We start from the raw sequence: 22,690 nt of genomic DNA, 5'->3' as shown, positions 1-22,690 counted from the left end.
TTCTGGAAGATTCGGCCCGCCCCCCGGGCGCGCCCGGCCAATCGCCGCCCGCCCCGCCCAGGCCGGCCAATCGCACCGCGGTCGGCCCCAGGCGCGGCCCGCCCCCGCCGCCCGGACCAACCAATCCAAGCGCGTTGAGCCCCCTTCTCCCCGCCTCCAGATGGAACTCACAAGCGGCCCGGCTTTGACCTCAGCCAATGGAAGGCGGCGTTACGTGCGGCGGAGGCCCATTCAGCCAATGGCAGTGCGGAATATAGAGGCAGGTTGAAGGCTGAGGCCGCAGAACGGTGAGGGCAGCTGGGCGGAGAGGGCAGGGCAGGGCGGGTTCTGTTATGTCGGTGCATGCCCAGGTAGCTGCATGCGAGGATGGGAGGGTGCGTGTGGATGCATGTGCAGACAGGTGCATGGATGCATGGCTCCATGTGCGGGTGCCTGCATCCATGTGGAAGTAGGTGCTTCCCTACCATGCACCCATCCCAGCCATGCACCCACCCGTTCTTGCATACATCGACTTGTGCACCCAGTCACGGCGTGCCTGGCAGGGCGACCAGATGTCCCGATTTTATAGGGACAGTCCCGATATTTGAGGCTTTTTCTTATACAGAAGCCTATTACCCTCCACCCCCTGTCCCGATTTTTCACAGATGCTGTCTGGTCACCCTGGTGCCTGGGTGGGTGTGCGGGTATATGCATCAGGGAGGTTTCAGAGTAGCAGCCGTGTTAGACTGTATTCGCAAAAAGAAAAGGAGTCCTTGTGGCACCTTAGAGACTAACCAATTTATTTGAGCATAAGCTTTCGTGAGCTACAGCTCACTTCATCGGATGCATACTGTGGAAACTGTTTTCATGAGCTGTAGCTCACGAAAGCTTATGCTCAAATAAATTGGTTAGTCTCTAAGGTGCCACAAGTCCTCCTTTTCTTTTTGCGAATACAGACTAACACGGCTGTTACTCTGAAACCAGCTAAGGTGAGCTATTACCAGCAGCGGAGGGGGGCGGGGGGGGACCTTTTGTAGTGATAATCAAGGTGGGCCATTTCCAGCAGTTGACAAGAACGTGTGAGGAACAGCAGGGGTGGGGGAAATAAACATGGGGAAATAGCTTTAATTTGTGTAATGACCCATCCACTCCCAGCCTTTATTCAAGCCTAAGTTAATTGTATCCAGTTTGCAAATTAATTCCAATTCAAATCTCCCCACTGTATTTTCCACAGTATGCATCCGATGATGTGAGCTGTAGTTCACAAAAGCTTATGCTCAAATAAATGGGTTAGTCTCTAAGGTGCCACAAGGACTCCTTTTCTTTTTGCATTGGGGAGGGTGGCTGTGAGGCAGAGTGCATGGATATGGGCAGATGCACAGCATCTGTGTTATAGCTGCACATTACTTCCAGCACCTTTTGAAGTATCCTACACTAGTGACAATTTTATATTTCTGTAGGGCCTCCCTTCGGGCATCTGCTCATCCTGAAGGCCCCGTGGATAGACAGCTGGCCTAAGACTCTGGGTTTTGTTCCCAGCTCTTCCACAGACCTCTTGGGTGAGTTATTTAGGTCCAGAGCCTCAAAGGTATTTAGGTGCCCAATGGATGGGAGGGTGTAGAGCTGGGTGAATGGGTGGCTGTCTGTGTTGGGGTGAAACCAGTGGGAGTTAGGTGCCTAAATACCTCTGGGGCTCTGAGCTCCCCGTCAGCTAACGCGTGCTATAACATATGGGCCATTAGTCTGATGCAGGGCACAAGAGATCACACGCTAGTGTTTACCCAGCAGGACAGGGGATGCAAACAGAAGACTACACAACTCTCTGTGTGATCTGTTATGGCAGGGTAGTGAGTGCTAGTGATGGTAATATAGTATTTAGGCCTATTTATTTGCCTGAGATAGAATTTTGGGTTTTGTTTGCCAGGTGAAGTTTGGGGGTTTTAAAATATAATTGTTTGTGTCTTATTGACATATGTGAACAAGGAACAAAGACACTGAGTGTTGCTTCTGCCACAGCCAGATCGGGGGTTTAGTGCCATGAGAAAAGATAAGAAATACAGTTAAAGTGTTGCTGGATATGATGGGAGTTTAATATACAAATGTACAATTGAAGGACAGTTCTGCCCCGACTCCTCTCCCAAGACAAAGTCAAGCAACCAGATGAGAGGGTCAAAGGGGATCGGGGTAGGGGGGAAGGTATAAGAAATACTAAAAGCCAAAGAAACGTTGACCCTGGCTGGAACACAACCTCACTCCTTCCCCTTCCCGTGGGGTACAAAAGAGGTGATACTGAACTCCCCGGACTCAAGAACCTCCAAAATGGAGTAGGACCATACATGGTAAGGGGCGGTACCAGGAGCGAGGGGGAAAAGGAAGCTCTGCTGGTGTAAAGAGCTGTGGTTATGCTTGTTAACCCCAATACACATCGCATTGCCTGCACTTTGAACTCTGACCTTCTGCTTTCTGTCTGCGTGACAAGAACCAAGAGAGCCCTAACTGTAAACTAGGCAGACCAGTGCTCTGGTCCAGCAGAGAAGGGGGATAAGGGGCCAGAAAGGTCCACTAATCTCATCCACTGTAGCAGGGAGAGATAGAGCTATCCCTTGGACTGATCTGGTGCAGCAGGGATGTCAGGGGAGTGGGGGGAGGTGTAACCCAGGGATCTTTTGATGCCAGCTGGGCTGGCAGAGGGCATAAAGGTTACTGGAATCCTCTGGTTCTGGTATTTACATCCTAGTTTCCCCAAAGGGTGACAGGTTAAGATCTCTAATGAAAGTCATTACCATTGTGAAACGTATGTACGGGAGTTATGGATCTGTACTGAAAATTATGTTCTGAAGAAAGAAAAGGAGGACTTGTGGCACCTTAGAGACTAACCAATTTATTTGAGCATGAGCTTTCGTGAGCTACAGCTCATTTCCTCAGATGCATACTGTGGAAAGTGTAGAAGATCTTTTTATACACACAAAGCATGAAAAAATACCTCCCCCCACCCCACTCTCCTGCTGGTAATAGCTTATCTAAAGTGATCACTCTCCTTACAATGTGTATGATAATCAAGGTGGGCCATTTCCAGCACAAATCCAGGGTTTAACAAGAACATCTGGGGGGGGGGTAGGAAAAAACAAGGGGAAATAGGTTACCTTGCATAATGACCTAGCCACTCCCAGTCTCCATTCAAGCCTAAGTTAATTGTATCCAATTTGCAAATGAATTCCAATTCAGCAGTCTCTCACTGGAGTCTGGATTTGAAGTTTTTTTGTTGTAATATCACAACTTTCATGTCTGTAATCGCGTGACCAGAGAGATTGAAGTGTTCCCCGCCCCCCTCCTCAGACGTTCTTGTTAAACCCTGGATTTGTGCTGGAAATGGCCCACCTTGATTATCATACACATTGTAAGGAGAAAGAAAAGGAGTACTTGTGGCACCTTAGAGACTAACCAATTTATTTGAGCATGAGCTTTCATGAGCTACACCTTTTCTTTTTGCGAATACAGACTAACACGGCTGTTCCTCTGAAACCTGTCATTGTAAGGAGAGTGGTCACTTTAGATAAGCTAAAAGAAAAGGAGTACTTGTGGCACCTTAGAGACTAACCAATTTATTTGAGCATGAGCTTTCGTGAGCCACAGCTCACTTCATCAGATGTGTACCGTGGAAACTGCAGCAGACTTTATATACACACAGAGAATATGAAACAATACCTCCTCCCACCCCACTGTCCTGCTGGTAATAGCTTATCTAAAGTGATCAACAGGTGGGCCATTTCCAGCACAAATCCAGGTTTTCTCACCCTCCACCCCCCCACACAAATTCACTCTCCTGCTGGTGCTAGCCCATCCAAAGTGACAACTCTTTACATAATCAAGTCGGGCTATTTCCTGCATAGATCCAGGTTTTCTCACATCCCCCCCACCCCCATACACACACAAACTCACTCTCCTGCTGGTAATAGCTCATCTAAACTGACCACTCTCCAAGTTTAAATCCAAGTTAAACCAGAATATCCGGGGGGGGGGGGGGGTAGGAAAAAACAAGAGGAAACAGGCTACCTTGCATAATGACTTAGCCACTCCCAGTCTCTATTTAAGCCTAAATTAATAGTATCCAATTTGCAAATGAATTCCAATTCAGCAGTTTCTCGCTGGAGTCTGGATTTGAAGTTTTTTTGTTTTAAGATAGCGACCTTACTCTACTTGCGCTATATTGATGACATCTTCATCATCTGGACCCATGGAAAAGAAGCCCTTGAGGAATTCCACCATGATTTCAACAATTTCCATTCCACCACCAACCTCAGCCTGGTCCAGTCCACACAAGAGATCCACTTCCTGGACACTACAGTGCTAATAAACAATGGCCACATAAACACCACCCTATACCGGAAACCTACTGACCGCTATTCCTACCTGCATGCCTCCAGCTTTCACCCTGACCACACCACACGATCCATCGTCTACAGCCAAGCTCTGCGATACAACCGCATTTGCTCCAACCCCTCAGACAGAGACAAACACCTACAAGATCTCTGTCAAGCTTTCTTACAACTACAATACCCACCTGCAGAAGTAAAGAAACAGATTGATAGAGCCAGAAGAGTTCCCAGAAGTTACCTACTACAGGACAGGCCTAACAAAGAAAATAACAGAACGCCACTGGCGGTCACCTTCAGCCCCCAACTAAAACCTCTCCAACGCATTATTAAGGATCTACAACCTATCCTAAAGGATGACCCAACACTCTCACAAGTCTTGGGAGACAGGCCAGTCCTTGCCTACAGACAGCCCCGCAACCTGAAGCAAATACTCACCAACAACCACATACCACACAACAGAACCACTAACCCAGGAACTTATCCTTGCAACAAAGCCCGTTGCCAATTGTGCCCACATATCTATTCAGGGGACACCATCACAGGGCCTAATAACATCAGCCACACTATCAGAGGCTCGTTCACCTGCACATCCACCAATGTGATATATGCCATCATGTGCCAGCAATGCCCCTCTGCCATGTACATTGGTCAAACTGGACAGTCTCTACGTAAAAGAATAAATGGACACAAATCAGATGTCAAGAATTCTAACATTCATAAACCAGTCGGAGAACACTTCAATCTCTCTGGTCACGCAATCACAGACATGAAGGTCGCTATCTTAAAACAAAAAAACTTCAAATCCAGACTCCAGCGAGAAACTGCTGAATTGGAATTCATTTGCAAATTGGATACTATTAATTTAGGCTTAAATAGAGACTGGGAGTGTCTAAGTCATTATGCAAGGTAGCCTGTTTCCTCTTGTTTTTTCCTACCCCCCCCTCCCCCCGGATATTCTGGTTTAACTTGGATTTAAACTTGGAGAGTGGTCAGTTTAGATGAGCTATTACCAGCAGGAGAGTGAGTTTGTGTGTGTATGGGGGTGGGGGGGAAGTGAGAAAACCTGGATCTATGCAGGAAATAGCCCGACTTGATTATGTAAAGAGTTGTCACTTTGGATGGGCTAGCACCAGCAGGAGAGTGAATTTGTGTGGGGGGGTGGAGGGTGAGAAAACCTGGATTTGTGCTGGAAATGGCCCACCTGTTGATCACTTTAGATAAGCTATTACCAGCAGGACAGTGGGGTGGGAGGAGGTATTGTTTCATATTCTCTGTGTGTATATAAAGTCTGCTGCAGTTTCCACGGTACACATCTGATGAAGTGAGCTGTGGCTCACGAAAGCTCATGCTCAAATAAATTGGTTAGTCTCTAAGGTGCCACAAGTACTCCTTTTCTTTTTGCGAATACAGACTAACACGGCTGTTCCTCTGAAACCTGTCTTTAGATAAGCTATTACCAACAGGAGAATAGGAGTACTTGTGGCACCTTAGAGACTAACCAATTTATTTGAGCATAAGCTTTCATGAGCTACAGCTCACTTCATCGGAAAGCTTATGCTCAAATAAATTGGTTAGTCTCTAAGGTGCCACAAGTCGTCCTTTTCTTTTTGCGAATACAGACTAGCACGGCTGTTACTCTGAAACCTATGTTCTGAAGGTACAGCTTGGGAGTGGGTCACCAGGAAAGGGGAAAAGAAGATTGTCCTCCAGGCAAGATCCATGTATCCATCTATCTCTTTACGTGTAAATTGAGCACTGTCTGGTTCACACTGGGCACCCATTAGAAATGCTAATGAAACCTGGCGGGGACTTCAGAAGGAAGCTAACAGGAAGAGGTATAGCGGCGTGGGGGGACGACGACATTATGTTGGGGTGAACATCAAAGGTTTGTTCTGGTACGTTTGGGGGGGGGGCCCTTGGCAGCGAACGGCCAGCGAGTTTGCTTCATGAAAAAGGGACCTCAACCAGGCTTGGCTGAACACGACTTTGGGCGAGACAAGCGTCTTTAGCTGGGAAGAGAACTTGTCTGGTGCTTTGTCTCCAGGAAGCGTGTTCTGATATGTAACCGTTTGGTCCCAATATTCTTACCCCCGCCCCCAGCACTGGAATGTCTATTCTTTGATAATCAACTTATTCTCGGTTTCCTGATCACTATAGCTCAGGGCTGTGTGTTGAGCAGAACTGTGCTGTACAGTTCCTGGGAATTCTGAGCGTGTTCAGCGGAACAGGGCCTGGGCCGAGGACTTTGGCGTGAGCTTATCGCTTACCTGCGCAGCCTGAGCGGGGCCTGTGGAGGCCTGCAGGGCAGGGCTCTTGCTGCCAGAGGCTGGTGGTTTTAGAGAGCTGAGCCACAGCACAGATAAGACTGCTTCACGCTAGTGGCTATGGACCCCTGGGGAGTGGCACGGGGGGGGGAGGAGAGGGGGAATCAGGCTGGGCCCTGTGGGGCTCAGAATCAGGCGCTGAGTTCAGACGGCACTCACAGGAGGGACAGTGGCTAGGGAGGGGAGCTGGCAGGTGCCCAGCGTGAGTTATTTTCCATCGATGCTTCCCCTTAATCAAAGGCTCTGCTAATGGTCACCCGACAGCAAGGTCACGGGAGAACAGCATTGTCTTCCTAGCCAGCCACCCTGTGCGCTGAATTCTAACGAGTGAAGAGCCGGGTGCATGGTTAGCCTCTGTTAGGACTTCATCTGATGTGTCTAGGAGCCCACACCAATTGCCTCCTGGGGGCCCTTCTACATGCAACTGGCAGATCTGCCCGATGGCTGTGGATCCAGCCCCAGCAGTGCCTCCACTTTCAGGCCTGAATGGGGACAACTCCCCAGACAACTCCCCTAAATAGCACACACACAGGTGTGTAGGTGGGAAATGGGACATGACTGCCTCGGAAGGAGCACTGCAGAAAGGGATCTGGGGGTCATAGTGGACCACAAGCTAAATATGAGTCAACAGTGTAACGCTGTTGCACAAAAAGGGAACATCATTCTGGGATGTATTAGCAGGAGTGTTGTAATTCTTCCACCCTACTTTGCACTGATTGTGCCCAGGATTGTGTCCAGTTCTGGGCACCACATTTCAGGAAGGATGTGGACAAATTGGAGAAAGTCCAGAGGAGAGCAACAAAAATGATTAAACGTCTAGAAAACATGAGCTATGAGGGAAGACTGAAAAAAATGGATTTGATTAGGCTGGAGAAGAGAAGACTGAGAGGGGACATGACAACAGTTTTCAATAAAAGGTTGTTGAAAGGAGGAGGGAAAATTTGTTTTTCTTAATCTCTAAGGCTAGGACAAGAAGCAATGGGCTTAAATTGCAGCAAGGGAGATTTAGGTTGGACATTAGGAGAAAATTCCTAACTGTCAGGGTGGTTAAGCACTGGAATAAATTGCCTAGGGAGGTTGTGGAATCTCCATTATTGGGGATTTTTAAGAGCAGGTTGGACAAACACCTGTCAGGGATGGTCTAGAAGATAATACTTAGTCCAGCCATAAGTGTAGGGGACTGGTCTAGATAACCTCTTGAGGTCCCTTCCAGTCCTATGATTCTATGTGGTTTGTCCTGCTTCTCCTTGGCCTACCTTAGTGAGTCACCTTCTCCATAAGCACAGGAGCCAGGCCCCAGGGGCTGCCACTCCTGACTGGGCACTGAAATTCACTCATAAAAGTTATCCCTTCCCCTGATTCTTTGCAGCAGCATTTTGGAGGAAGAGGGTAGCAGGGGCAGGGGATGGAGATTTGAACTGATCAGTAACAAGGGAATGAGGAAGCTCTGCCGACATCCAAATTAGGTTCTGCGGCTGGCTTCAGGGCATGAGTTTTCAGCTCTGTCCAAACCAGATGGTGAAATCGGTGGCTGGTGGGTTTGGTCCAACAGAAAGGTTCAGAGGCAGGGGTTCTGTCCCCCACTATAGCCCCCGGGCTTCTGATTCGGAGCTGGAGAAGAACCCATGGAACGTCACAGTTGGCTCTGTGCTGCACATACAGAGTGGCTCAGACCTTCACAGGAGCAGCAAGGACAGAACTTAACATCTCCCTGTGGCAGAACCCTAGTCCCCTGCCACATGAGATGATGATGGGGAACCTCCCTTGTGATTAGCAATACAGCAGGTGAGTCAGCTCCCAACTGAGCGCCCCCCCTCGGCCACTCACTAGATGGCCGTGACCGTCTTTTAAGTCTCTGGAACCAGCCACTGCCCCAGTCTTGGGGTCCCCAGGCACATTCTCAGGACACAAACCCTCTGGCTAGCACCCCCTTCTTGAGAGCTGGAACCTGCTGTCCAGTTGCCCAACCCCTCGGGGTGCAGCACTGATCCTTCAGCGTCCCCCCTGGCCTGACCACAACCTCTTCCAGGACTCCACTGAACGGCGTGGGACTGCTGCTAGCACCAACAATGCGGCTGAGCGGCTCGAGTGCTCCAAAAACCCTCTGCTCGCTGGGCAGCAGCCATCAGAAAAAAGCAACAAGAAGGTTAGGAACCCTTAGGAAAGGGGAAGATCGTAAGGCAGTAAATATCATAACGCCACGGTATCAATCCATGGTACGCCCCCAGCTTGACTACAGCATGCTGTTTGGGTCGCCCCGTTTCACAAGATATATTAGAAGTGGGAAAAGTGAAGAGAAGGTCAACAAAAGTGAGGAGGGGCACGAAACAGCTTCCAGGTGAGGAGAGATTATAAAGCCTGGGACTTTCCAACTTGGAAAAGAGATGCCCGAAGCGGGATCGGAGCGAGGTCTATAAAATTGGGGCTGGTGCGGAGAAAGTGACTAGGGACGTGTCATTTACCCCTTCTCATAACACAAGAAACATAGGTGCCGACTTTGTGAGTGCTTTGGGGCTGGAGCACCCACGGGGGGAAAATGGTAGGGGTGGAACACCCACCAGCAGCCCCCCCACCAGTTCTCCCCCCCGGTGCCTCCTGCCCACTGGCGGCCCCGCAGATCAGCGCCTTCCGCCTCCCACCCTCGGCAAACAGCTGTTTCGCAGCGTACAGGGAGGCTGGCAGAGAGGGGGAGGAGCAGAGACCCGGTGCTCTGGGGAGGGGGTGGAAGTGGGCGGGAAGAGGGAGGGTGGGGCCTTGGATTAAGGGATGGAGTGGGGGCAGGACCTGGGGTTGAGCACCCCCCGGCAGTTTGAAAGGTCGGCGCCTGTGACAAGAACCAGGCGTCACCCCATGAAATTAACAGGCAGCGGGATGAAAACAAACATAAGGAAAGGTTTCAGAGTAACAGCCGTGTTAGTCTGTATTCGCAAAAAGAAAAGGAGTACTTGTGGCACCTTAGAGACTAACCAATTTATCTGAGCATAAGCTTTCGTGAGCTACAGCTCACTTCATCGGATGCAAGATGAAGTGAGCTGTAGCCCACGAAAGCTTATGCTCAAATAAATTGGTTAGTCTCTAAGGTGCCACAAACATAAGGAAGTATTTCTTCACCCAACACACAGTCAACCCGGGGGACTCATTGCCAAGGGATGCTGTGAAGGCCAGTAATATAACTGGGTCCAAAAAAGAATGAGAGAAGTTCCTGGAGCATAGGTCCATCAATGGCTATTAGCCTAGATGGTCAGGGACACAACCCCATGCTCTGGGTGTCCCTAAGCCTCTGACTGCCAGAAGCTGGGACTGGACAATAGGGGATGGATCACTCGATAATTGCCTTGTTCTGGTCATTCCCTCTAAAGCATCTGGCACCAGCTGTTGGAAGACAATAGGAGGATAGATGGGTCTTTGCTCTGACCCAGTCTGGCCGGTCTTATGTTCAGTTCAGCAGAGGGCGTGCACACAGACACACACCAACCAGCTCATTCCACGGCTCTGTAACGTCAAACGAACCAGTATCCCAAAGCCAGCCTTTTAAGTCCGGGTTGTATTATTACATGCATTCAGGTAGCACCTAAAGACCTTGTCCGATGCCCCATGATTGGCACCACACACACACACAGTCAGACCGTCTAAAACACCACTCAGCCTGCCCCTGCTGTGATTCCAGTGCAGTGAATAGCGTTCAACACACCGGTCAATGGCCCTCTTGTTCCGAGGGAGAAATAATATGAGAGATCAACACAAACTGGGGGAGGAAAGGCAGATAGTTGGGGGACAGAGACGGGGCTCGTGGATCGGTCTGGAGGGGGCGTCTGCTGTCGCGTGCTGACAACCGTGGATGTATCTGCAGAACTCCTCCCGTGCCACTGAGGGGAGGACCAGCGCTGGGCGTTCCAGAACTGAAATGGGCCGGGGGAGTGACAGATGGTAGAAGGGGCCTGCTGGACCTACCCACTCGGGCTGCTATGGCTGCGTTGAGATCTCACAAGCTCGGCAGGGCGGCTGATGGGTCAGGACTTGGAGAGGTTTGTGTGGAAAATAAATACACAACCAGGGACGGTGCTGCAGGGAGAGGGACAGCAGTGTGGCACTAGGGGGCGCTGTGCTGCGGGGAGCAGGGTGGGTGACTCACAGGGTGGCGCTCCCCTCACCAGTGCTGACCTCAGTGCTCCAGCATGGCACTAGGGGGCGCTGTGTTGCCACGTCAACCCAGTGTCTTGACTAATTTGTGATCATTAAAAATGCCAGGGTGCTTCCCCTCCCCCAAGAGGCTCAGGCTTCTGGCAAAATTCCCACTCCTGTAATTCTGTTCAGCTCTCTAAACTTGCCCAGCAATCTCAATCAGAGATGGGACTTCTTTACGACCCGCTCTGAAGTCTGGAGCTTTGTGCTACGAAACAGCCACTACGCCTCAGCACCAAAAGACACGATTTCTCCAGATTACGTAAAGTCCTTGGGATCCTTAAGAATGAAAGACCCTATAAAATAAGACATTATTATTTTTAACAAAACCCAGCTCCCACATCAAATCTTTACCCCCGCCCTTTCACAGTAAGATCTGACAACTCCAACTTAATTTACACTTTCAAAACCCCACCTGTCACTTGTAAGCAAATGATCCCACCACCACAAACTCGCAGAGATAATGCAAGACAGGTATGGACCAAAGGTTTGCAGATATCCAGGGCCAGATCCCCGGTGACACCAACAAACTCAAGCGCCCCACAAACAGGTGGGAGGTGAGCTCTCTTTGTTAAACTGCCAGCCTCTCCCTTTCCTTTCCAGGAGTGGTTTCAAGCGACACCTTGGAGACCTCCAAGCAGCTCTCCAGCAGAAACCAAGCCAGAGTTGACATTCTGATGGTTTAAAAAAATATATGTATATTTTCAGTCTCTTTTTTCCATCAAAGGAGCTAAAAAAGGCACTGATCCAACTGAAGCTTCTCCTCATGTTACTTTTAATATAAGGAACATGACTAATTAAGTAGGGCTGTCTCTTTGCATTATGTATGCCTGGTCCTTTCTTGCAGATCTGGGTATTCACTTATTACAGTTCAAATTTTATAAGGGGCCTGATTCTTGTTTCCTTTACATCCGTACTAGGGCAGTTGCTCCTGGTCTAGAGCAGGGTGAGGGAGGCATGAATCAGCCCCACTGACTCCCATGGATTTATGCCTGTTCAATGCCACTGATTTCAATGGGGTCACTCCAGAATCACACCACTTTGAGGGAGCGGGGAATCAGGCCTGTAATGCTGCAGCCTAGATTCGAGGTATCTTTGGTGGCCCTTAGTAATACCTATGTACACATACCAGCCAATGCTCCAAATTGGCTGGGGACCATTTGATAAGAAGTCTGGGGTGTGGGGGGAATGAAGGTGGCAGGAAAGCCATCGGGATGCCAAGCTAGTCCCTGGCACAGAATAGCCTGAAGGCTGCTCTAATCTACACTGTCTGTTAGCAGCAGCTGGTGATCCCAGGAGATGCCCTAGCTACACCCCCTTCTCAGCCATGTCCCAGTACCACTGGCCGCACCCCCTGTGTTGGTTGCTGGGAGGGGCGTGGGTGGTCTGGGGTAGTTGTACACCAGCCGAGCGGCCAGGAGGAGTGCTCCCATGGCCCGATCAGGCTGCCTAATGACTCATGTCTCGGTCAGTGGAGTCTTTGACAATATTTGACCCTTAAATGAAGCGTGTACACGTCTGGTATTAGGCAACAGGTATAAATAACTCCCCTGATGTCAAACCTCCCCCCGTCCCCTGAGAGGCTGGAGAGCGGGGAGCTCTGTTGGGTAACCCTCTTGTTTCACTCCGCCTTGGCCACTTTGTACTTCCTCTTCACGCGGGCGAAGGGCCCCAGTGACTCGCAGAAGACAAAGTCCCAGAGGACGCAGACCCAGGAGGTGTGGTAGGGCAGATGGTCGTAGTACTCAGCAGCGATCTTCTTCACCTGGAAGCAGAGACACACTGGGGTCTGACCGTGAACACAAATCTCTGCCCTGGGATGTTTCGATGGAGATGCACAACTGCCCAGCGTTCTGTGGTGTCACGTTCATGGTATACTAGGGCTGTTTTTAACCCCTTTCAACCCGGAGCGGGGTGACCGCTCCGCTACAGGTTCCCTGCCCATTTTAAGGTCTTTTGGTTCCCCGCTGGGCTCCACCCACTTTCCCAGGGATTCTACCCCTTCCAGCCAGACGCTTGCAAGCAGAGAAGTTCTTACCAGTGGCAGCTTGCTGCCCGGGATGCTGGGGAAATCATGATGCTCCATGTGATAACCCACGTTGAAGGTCAGCCAGTTCAAGGGGCCGTAGTAGGAGAAGGTGTCGTAGCCCTTGAGATACATGTAGTGCTCAGCGATGAAATGTCCGGAGATGGGATGGATCCCCATGGCCAGTGTGGAGCCGGCGATCATGTAGAAGATGGGCTTGGGCCCCCACAAGGAGTAGATCAAGAGGTCATAAGCCAGCTGCACGGCGACGTTGATCACCTCCAGGCCAGTGACGGGCTTGGGGTTGACGTAGAGGGGCCGCAGGATGTAGAAGACGGGCTGCAGAAAGAGCCAGAGGATCTTGCGGGGCGGCGAGTGGAAGAAGCGTCCCTCGAAGGCCGTGGGGATGTCCACGTCGAGCCCGTCCCCGGCCAGGTAGCGGTGGTGGTCGACATGGTACTTCTTGAAGGAGGTGGCGTAGGGGACCCCGATGGGCAGGTTGGCGAACATGCCGAAGAGGCGGTTCCACTTGGCCTCCTTGTTGCCGAAGGCCACGTTGTGGGAGATGTCATGGATGGCCAGTGTCATGGAGTGGTTGAGGCAGCCCCCGAAGGCGTAAGCCCAGAAGAAGACCCACTTCCAAGGCAGGTCCTTCACCAGGTAGCAGGCCACCAGCTGGGTCAGCACCATCAGGGTCACTACCCACTTCAGCTGGGGATCTGGACCCATCAGCTTCTTGATCTCAGGGTACTTGGCTGTGGAGGGGATGCAGAAACGTTAGCTCAGGAAGGGCAGGGCTGGGATCCAGCCTGCCGGTGGCGGTATGGCACGTCAGTACCGCCTTACACAAACCATTGCGCTCAATGCATTCGTAGCCGGTGGGCAATCTTGGGAGAGAAGCTGGGCAAGAATCTGCAAGACGGAGGTTCAAGTCCCTCCTCTGCTACAGACTCCCTAGGCCCAGATCCTCAAGAATTTTTAGGCACTGAAATCAATGGGCATGGGGAGTCTTAATTCCTTTGTGGATCCATGCCTCAGTTTCCCCCTTTGTATCATGGCGGGGCTGTAAGGCGCTCTGATACCATGGTACCTTACTGAGACAGAGGTGTGTTATACAGGAGGTCAAACTTGATGACCTAATTTAGGTGGCCAGGTGGCCCTAAAAATCTATGAATCTTTTCTGGTTTCCAGCATCTAAGATTTATCTTGGGCCTGGCTCCTTCATGGGTTATGGCTTTACAGGCCGCGCCCTTGAGCGCTGAGCTCCCCAGACACAGAGGACACCGTGAGGCTCTGGTTATGCACAGCCAGTCGGAAGCAGACAAGTGCTTTAGTCAAAGCACCTAAAACCCTGGGTCCTCATGGAATACCCCCGGGGTGGGGATGTGGTGATAAACCCACCCTCTGGTGGTGCCAGAATGAGCTGTTGCTCCCAGCTTCTAACCTGATCCTCTCTCACCTGCTTTAACGGGCAAATGAGCTTGTTCATCCCCACTGCCATTGCTGGGCCTCTGAGTGAGCTCCTGTGGAGCCGGGGCAGATCCCACCCTGCAGAGCAATTGTCCCAGGCTCTCTGCAAACTCAAGCAGCTGTTCCTGCAGCAGGTTACGCTCACGTCCCGTTTTCCAGGCCATCTGTCTATAAGTACGTTCTGTACCCGTATAAACTTGTGGGTTGGGAGTCTGTGGTTTGAGTTTGTGAACTGGTATTGTTATTCCAGGCCGGCTGGAAAACACAAGCCCCTTTTCACAAAACATTGAGAGGCTTGGAAATTTGTTTGGATTCCACATCGGAAAACCAAACCAAACCAAGACCTTTCAAAATTTGTTATGAAACTACACAAGGGAGACACCCCACAGAGCCACTGGGCTAGCCCCGTGGTTCGAATATTCACTTGGGATGTGGAGAAACCCAGGTTCAAGGTCCTCCTCTAACAGTTTTTGCTGGCCTTAAAAAAATAAAAATAAAAAAGTCTATGAATCTTCCCTCTTTTACAGAATCTAAAGTCTCTCTTGAGCTTGGCCACTGGAACAAGGGACTTGACCCTGCATCACCTAGATCCCCAAATAAGTGGCCTAACAATCAAGATGGTGACAACTCTACAGTGGAGTTGTCTCACCTAGGGAATTCCTGACTCAAGTTTTACCAGAACCGACGTTGCCCCAGAGAGTTTTGGTTTTGATGAATCAGCAAAAAGTTCCAGCAAAAAATTCCCCAACCAGCTCTAACCAATACTCCTCCCCCATGCTAGCTGATCTCCAAGAAGTGCAGCAGGAAATATGCCGAAGATGGACCTGAGCTGAACTCAGGGCTGCTCTGTGCTGTGTGGTCCCGCACCGGACAGAAGAGACGGGATTTGGCTGTAATTGTGTTCTCGGCAGATCCCTTCCCCTGGCTGCTTTACGCAACCCCACCAACACCCCCAGAAAATCCCCTTTATTCGCACCCCAGCCCAATCTTGGCTCTCCTCTACCACAAGGGGGCGACAGAGGATGCAAGTTTGGAGTCAGCCCGTTATAGGGTTGGGAAGTTTGGGTTTGGATCAGAACTTTGAAAGGGATTTGAATCCCAAGGGAGGGGATGGTTTAGACCTGTCTGGGGATCCAGCCTGCTGATTCCAATGGAACAACACCTGACTGACACCAGCTGGGGAGTGATGCCAGCCTGGTTTTGAACCAGCTCCATCCATTTGCATGAATAAGGCATCAAAATACCAGAAACAGGTGTTTTTAAATCACTGCCACAGACTAGAACCCACCCTCTGGGACTAGACCGCCAATCCCCAGTGCTACACAGCAGAGAAGGGGTGGAGGAGGAGTCAGCAGGCTACAAATATTATCCGTTGGGTTGGGTTAGACCTCATCTAAACTGTGGTCACCCCACGCCTTATTTACATTAGCTGTGAGAGACAGCTAAGCAGCTGCACCGAAGGCAAAGCCGGGGTAAAGAGCTCATATGGGGGAGCTGCAGCCCAAGCTGGAGGACCAGAGAGTGACGAGGAAAGCCAGACATCTGCAGCCTGAACCAGCGACCTGAGCTTGGTGCTATAAGGAAGTTGCCTCCTGTTTGGGGTTTTTTTGTTTTTGTTCCTCCTGTGTTCAGGGAAACAGGGATTTTAAATGTTCCTTGCCGGGTACCAGACTCCCTTGTCAATTTCCCTCTCACCTGGAGCAACCCTCAGGGCCCCAACCTTTGATCACGTCAAAAAGTGTGTGTGGGGGGGGAACGTAAACAGGTTTTCCTCCAGAGCGCCTCTTCATGGCCTGCGGTGCCTCTGCAGCGCCCTGCCTCAGTTTCCCTCTCTTAAAGGGCTCCTCAAAAACTCCGTCCAGTCCCTAGCATTTTAAAACATGTCCCTGCTGGAGGTGGGGAGGGAATCCAATTTGGGGGCCTACCTCCCTTCTGAGGATCGGGGCCTTCATCCTTAAACATGCTGGCCATGCTGCCTTCACCCAGCTGGGCCTTTCAATCGCCCAAATAGCTCATTCTCCTTGAGCCAGGAGTCCTCGGCCCTCCGTCCCGGACAATCCCTTTGCTCTCTGCACCTCTCAGGCCAGTCGCTGTCCCGCCTGGTGCTCCTGGCCCTACCTCGCTAAAATATTTGCAGCTCCTACGGTGCTCTCCCTTAGACCCCTCTATCTGGCCCAAGTTTGTCACATGACCTCTCTGTCACATGACTACACTCATTTCCCCCAGCTGGGAAGGTGTCACAGGTGGGGCTCAGGGACATCTCCCCGTAAAGGGCCAGCCACCCTGTGACACAGTGCAACCAGCAGCAGCCTCGGCCCAGCTGAGGGGTGATACCAAGTTAGAGCCAACGGTCAGCGTGGCCTCCACCCTGTTTTTCTGGTTCCAGACCCATCAGTGTTCCTTGTCGAGCCAATCAGTGGCGGGAACGCGAGCCTGATCAGGCATGATCTGGGGCAGGAATGCAGCTGCCGCACTGGGCAAGGGGATTAGCAAGTCGGGCCTGACGTAGTGAAACCAAAGCCAAAGGAAGAAACAGGGGAATTTGCAGAATGTGGGCCCGCTGCTGCCCTGGGGGCAGGTGAACGTGGCCCAACCTCGGTGGAATGCGCTGAGCTGGGTGCGTGTTGGAGCGGTGACCGCGTCTCCAGGCTGGGGAGCCCCACTACTGCCTGCCAACCAGTAGGGGGTGCTCTTTCCCCTGCACGGGCCCCACTTACTAGTCGCAGAATTGCTCTGACACTGCCAGAAAGCGGAGGACTTCCAACCCAGATCTCGGGGCTAACTGTCGGCATCCTCCATTAAAAATCCCCTGGGGCGTCAACATAATTCGTTGTCTTCTTCCTTTCCAGTCCTAACCTGCTGGGCAGGAAGTGCCGTGTTCCACCCCAGGACCAGGTGCATTTCGGTGGTATTGCTCGGGACAGCTGCTAGATCTACAAGGTGGCGTTTGACGGAGACTCGGCGTGGCACAAATACACCTGGAACCCATCGTTACACACACACACACACACACCCCTATTTTAAAAGGCCTCACACTAGGGTGCCCATATTTACCAAAGTACAATCAGGATACACATGAGGCTGAGCCAAGCTGCCTGCTGCTCGCCCACGCCCCATGCCACTCAGGACTGGGGCTGACTGCCCGAGCCCTACCCCGCCCAGCGCCTCATGTTGCCACTGGCCTCCCCAAATGTTCCTCCGCGCCCCCCTATCGGGGTTGCAAACCACTTTTGTTTGGCAAGCCTGGGCATTTATTCTATTTGCTCTTGCCAACAGATCAGAGCAACTTGCAACTGGCAAGAGCAAATGGGACAAATGCCCAGTTTGGCCAAAAAAGGACATCCGGGACAGGGCTTAAAAAGGGGGGCTGTCCAGGCCAAAACGGGACGTGTGGTCACCCTACCTCAGACCCCCAACAGCCTCTATTGCACTCAACAGGGTGAGGGATGGGGATTTCAATGGAGGAGCTTCCCTGTTGTTCTCCGTGGAAGGAAGGGGGGAATTTTCCATTTTTCTCAATGTGGGCGGAGGGGGCGGAGGAGGGGGAAGTTTCCATCCATATCAGTGGGGTAGGGAGAGGAAAGTCTCCACTGGTCTGCACGGGGTTGGAGGGCAGGGAATTCTCCCTTGCTCTCCATGCTGAGCTCTTTGGAAAAGCGCCACCAACCCAATGGGACTGCTCCCCGGAGGGATCTGGCCCAGGCCTGCCTGGTGTCTGTAGTGCATCACGTCCAGAGCCTCCAGGGCAACCAGCAGAGCCTGTCCGTGCATGTGCAGAGCCCCGTTGCCAGGAGGCAGCCGCCGCCTAGCCCTGGGGAGACAAAGCGCCAAGAGGCAGCCACCTTTGTGCCAGGAGCACCCACCCCACCTGCATGTTACATAAGGCACAAAGGCACCTGGTGAATGCAAACATCATGCCCTGTGCAGAGAGCCAGAAAAGCCACAATGGGTCCTGCTTCAACACCCAGTGCCATCAGTAGACAACCTTGCCCTGACTCCACTGAGCTTTGCCTCAGGCCCTCAGTCCAGCTGGTGATGGGGGCTCAGGCAGGAGGCTGGGCTGGGCTGGATTGAAATCCCCATCCCTCACCCTGTTGAAACCAAGCCGCAAAAGCGATCTGAGGGCTGGACAAAATGCCTGGCAGCGAGCGAGTTCAAGGAGGGTAGCATCTCAGGGAGGCACTGTCACCTAGTGGATAGTGCACGGAAGTGGGATTCAAGGGAGCTGGGGTCTGCTTCGGCCTCTGCTGCTGGGTGAGCTTGGTCAAGTCACTTGGTCCCCGTGCCTCAGTTTCCCCATCTATGAAATAAGGCTCGTGATACTGGCCTCCCCTTCTAAAGCAATCTGAGATTGACTGATGATGATGATAATAATAATTAATCCCTGGATCTTGTTATTAAAAAGAAGATTGAGGGCCTCCTGTTTCAGTTTCCCCAGCGATTGTGCATACACACACACACAAAAAGAACACTCCCCACCCAGATGAGCCAGGAGAGGGCTTTTCTCAGTGCATCACCAGGGCACGCCTCAAAGTGGCAGCTGCCAGCAGCACTGTGCTAAGTGTCTTTTACAGCTGACAGCAGTCGGTTGTTTAACGCCATGTCTGATTCTCAGACCAGGGCCCCGATCCCCCTTCGCTGCGTGAGGTCACACTGCAAAGTGAGTTGTAAGACAGCACCAGAGTATTTTTCCCCCTCTCTGCACTGGAGTAAAGGCTGGCCATGTCCGTGGAAAATGCCAGAATTCCCCCTCCCCCCCCGGCGTGAAGCTTTGTACCCCCCCACTTTGCGCTGGAGTGAAATGGTGACACAAGCTAGGGCACGATGACTCTGCAAAGTTTCACACCTGACGTCTGCAGAGCTGCAGAACTCAACCTGACCTCTCTGTGCGTCATCTAATGGTCCCTTCCACACGACTCCAAATGGAGCCAAAGGCCACGGCACAAACCAACAAACCTCCCACGGTAAAAAGGGAAGGAATTTACGTTTCAAATTCCTTCCGTCTGACTGGCCTCAGCAAACGCGGCTGTGCCGTTTGTAAGCCTCAGTGTCAAATCGGACAACTATTGATCTGCGTCAAATCTTCGGTCCTGGGGGGACGAACATCAAGAGGGAGAAACGTGGGGTTGTTTCTGGAGTGCTCAGGTTTCCTTGATCAGCTGGGCCCAGGATCGACTCCACAGCTGATGGTTTCCTAGCAACAGACACGCAATCCCTTTAAATCTGCCAGCTGCTTTTGCTGCCCTCTACCCCCGTAAGACGTCCCTAACACTTTATAGGAAAACAGGCTGTGAATTGTCGCCCCACAATTCGCCTTTGGGAACATCTTTGATTTAGCTGGGGATTAGGTCCTGCTTTGAGCAGGGGGTTGGACTAGATGACTTCCTGACGTCCCTTTCAACCCTGATATTCTGTGATTCTATGATCTGGCCCTGAGCCATTTGGTAAGGTTGACCCAACCGATGTGACTGATGACTGAGCACGTCAACTTGCGAAGCCCCCCCAAAAACAATCAAGCCCCATCAGTAGGGCCCTACCGAATTCAAGGTCCATTTTGGTAAATTTCACAGTCATAGGGTTTTAAAAAATCTGAAATGTCAGGGGGTTGTAAACGTGGGGATCCTGACGCAAAGGAAGTTGGGGGGGGGAAGCAGGGGGTTTCAAGGCCAGCAGCAGCCACTCTCCGGCTGCCCAGCTCAGAAGGCAGTGCAATCACCAGCAGCAGTGCAGAAGTGAGGGTGGCAATATCGTGACACCCCCTCCCCCCCTCCTACCAAAGCCAGATTTCATGGGGGACTCCAGTTTTCACGGTCCGTGACGTGTTTTTCACGGCCACGGATGTGGCCAGGGCCCTCCCCATCAGGTCTTTTGATCTTGTCTCCTACATCCACCTAGCCCCTGAACATTGGTGCTGTTCTACCCTGACCTCGTGTGGGATATTGCCCCTGGATTTGCAAACAGGTATATTTGGGGCAGAGCTCTGTCTCCTCGGCGCAGGGCTTTGTATCACTGTGGTCTCTAAGGCGCTGACTGTCACCGTGGAGCTGCGTTTTGTGCTGGGGTAGAGGCGTGGGGGTTGAGCCGGCTTCGCGACACCTTAAGCATCCCCTCCATGCTGGGGGCCGCCCCAGGCAGTATGGAGCTGGCCTAAGGACACGGTTCATTGCATTGGTGTGGATTGAGGGTGTGTGGTGTGGCTGGCATGCATTGTGCTGTAGCTATTCTCTGCCCCCCAGGGTCCATAGGGGGTGGATCCAGGGTGAGGCCAGAGTATACTATGTGCCCACACCGGGACCACAGGGTGTGGAGCTTGGATTCCAGCAGCAGCATGGATTAGTTATATGTGGTTGCACTAAATGACACCGGGGACAGGCAAGGCCCAGAATATGGGGAGCACAAAGAGGGTTTAAAGTCACCTGAATCTTTTCCATTCCTCTCCATTGTTGCCCCAGGGGCAGGAGCGGAGTTGACTGAGAATGAGGCTCAGGCTAGTGTATGTGGCTGTTGCCCTCTGCTGGATGGGATGAGAACTGCTACTGTGTGTCATAGGGCCTATACTGCTAAGTGCTGGTGGGGATTCTCCAGAAGCTCAATTAGTGGGGATCTGGGGTTTGGAGCAGGAGAAGTTCCACAACAGTCCCAGTGGATTTAGGCAGCCGCGTGTTGTGAGAACAGCCAGGAGAGGGGAGCAGAGAAACACTTCCTTTAGCAACCTCCATGCTTCTTAGAGTCTCTGAACACCCCCCTTCCCTGCCCAAAAGCATGCTGAAGCAAAAACTAATCCCTCTATAATTAGGGTGTCCACACATCCCATTTTGGCTGGGACAGTCCCTTTTTTAAGCCCTGTCCCGGCCATCCCGACATTTTTGACAAAAGTGGGCATTTGTCCCATTTGCTCTTGCCAACTGATGAAGCTTGGGATGGGACAAATGTCCACTTTTGTCAAAAAAGCAAGGTGCAGAGAAACATGGGGGGGCGAGCGGTGATGCCAGCATCACACCAGGGGGGAGAGAGGGCTCGGGCAGGGGGGCAGGCAGGGCTTGGCCGAGCAGCGACGCCAGTCACAGGGGGGCAGGCAGGTCTCAGGCAACCGGCTCAGGCCAGACCTGTGGGGACGGGAGGGAGCAGGACTCAGGTGAGCTGAGCACCTTGGGTCAGACCCATGTGCCGTGGGGAGGACCTCGGGCTAGCCTTACACGGTGTCCCCTTTTCCCTTTGGGAAACATGGTCACCCTATGCATAATCGATTTGCCCCACAGATAAAGAAACAGTGATGAGTTAATTATATAACAATTACCAATCTACAAATATCTACTAACCCCAGTAGAAGGGCTTGACTACACTGGAAAGGTTACCGCGGAAGTGCTTCAATGCAGACACTAGCTACACTGACAGAAAGGGTTCTCCCATCGCTGTAGTTAATCCACCTCCACGAGACACGGTAGCTAGATGGAAGAAGTCTTCCATCAAGCAAACGCTGGCTTCACTATGCCACCGAGGGGTATGGATTTTTCACAACTCCGGACAACGTAGCTGGGTCGACAATTTTTTAGTGTGGACCTGGCCTAATATCGAGAGAGCTGCTTACAACTCTCTACATTCAACACCAGCCGGTTCTGACTCACCTCCTCTCTCTCTGGTGGCTCCGGTTCCCACTCAGTTCTGACCCATCTTCCCCCGACCCTGGTTCTGACCTACCTCTTCCCTCCCTGGTACCCCCTTATCCCTGCAGGTTCTGACTCACCTCTCTCTGGTTCTCCCTGTTCCCACCTGGTTCTGACCCATCTCTCCTCTTGTCCCTGTCACCTCTGGTCCTGACCTCCCTGCCTCTGGTTCTGGCTCCCACCTCCTCCCTGACCCTAGTTCTGGTTCTGACCCTCTTCCCCTTCCTGCTCGCCTCTGATTCTGATCCGCCTCCCACAGTGCCATCCCCCTTCCAGACAGGAGCCATGGTGGTACCAACCCAACCCAGACTCACCCAAGATCTCCTTCCTTCTCTCTGTATGAGGCTGATCTGTATAGACCCACTCAAAGTCATCCCTGGTGACCCGGTTCCCCATGCTGCGTCCTCTCCACCGGAGCCGGCCCAGTTCCCACTGTGCCGAAAGAACCAGAACTCCCGGCCGGGGCAGCGTCACCTGCACAGGTGTGCTGTATCCTCTCACTGACTTTCCCAGAAGCACTGCAACGCAGACACCTGGCTCAGCTGAAATGTCTTCCTGCCTGCCCTTCCCCAAAGCACCTGCCAGACCTGTTTGGCTGGGCATCAGAACTCCCTGGGGTGGAGTTGGTCTGTAAGTTCCTGGTATTGGGCCCGGGGCCAGATTAATGGC

The 22,690-nt window shown here is 52.0% G+C and overlaps 1 protein-coding gene across 3 annotated transcripts in view; it reads right to left on the bottom strand.

Annotated features, from left to right (window-relative positions):
- Positions 1-11,619: 11,619 nt before the first annotated feature.
- LOC125628027 (sphingolipid delta(4)-desaturase/C4-monooxygenase DES2) overlaps positions 11,620-22,690 on the bottom strand; it is a 43,732-nt gene continuing 32,661 nt past the window's right edge. For all 3 annotated transcript variants that reach the window (XM_048832727.2, XM_075122581.1, XM_048832724.2), the window contains 2 exons: positions 12,900-13,642; positions 11,620-12,626 (listed from right to left, as the gene is read on the bottom strand). In XM_048832727.2, coding sequence (XP_048688684.1) covers positions 12,483-12,626; positions 12,900-13,616 — 861 coding nt within the window. In that variant the 5' untranslated portion in view covers positions 13,617-13,642 and the 3' untranslated portion in view covers positions 11,620-12,482. The remainder of the gene's footprint in view (positions 12,627-12,899; positions 13,643-22,690) is intronic.

Source organism: Caretta caretta, chromosome 23, assembly GCF_965140235.1.
Source record: "Caretta caretta isolate rCarCar2 chromosome 23, rCarCar1.hap1, whole genome shotgun sequence".
In the NCBI taxonomy this organism is placed as follows: Eukaryota; Metazoa; Chordata; order Testudines; family Cheloniidae; genus Caretta; species Caretta caretta.
Note: the sequence above shows the minus strand (reverse complement) of the source record. Positions and strands in the feature narration are given on the sequence as shown.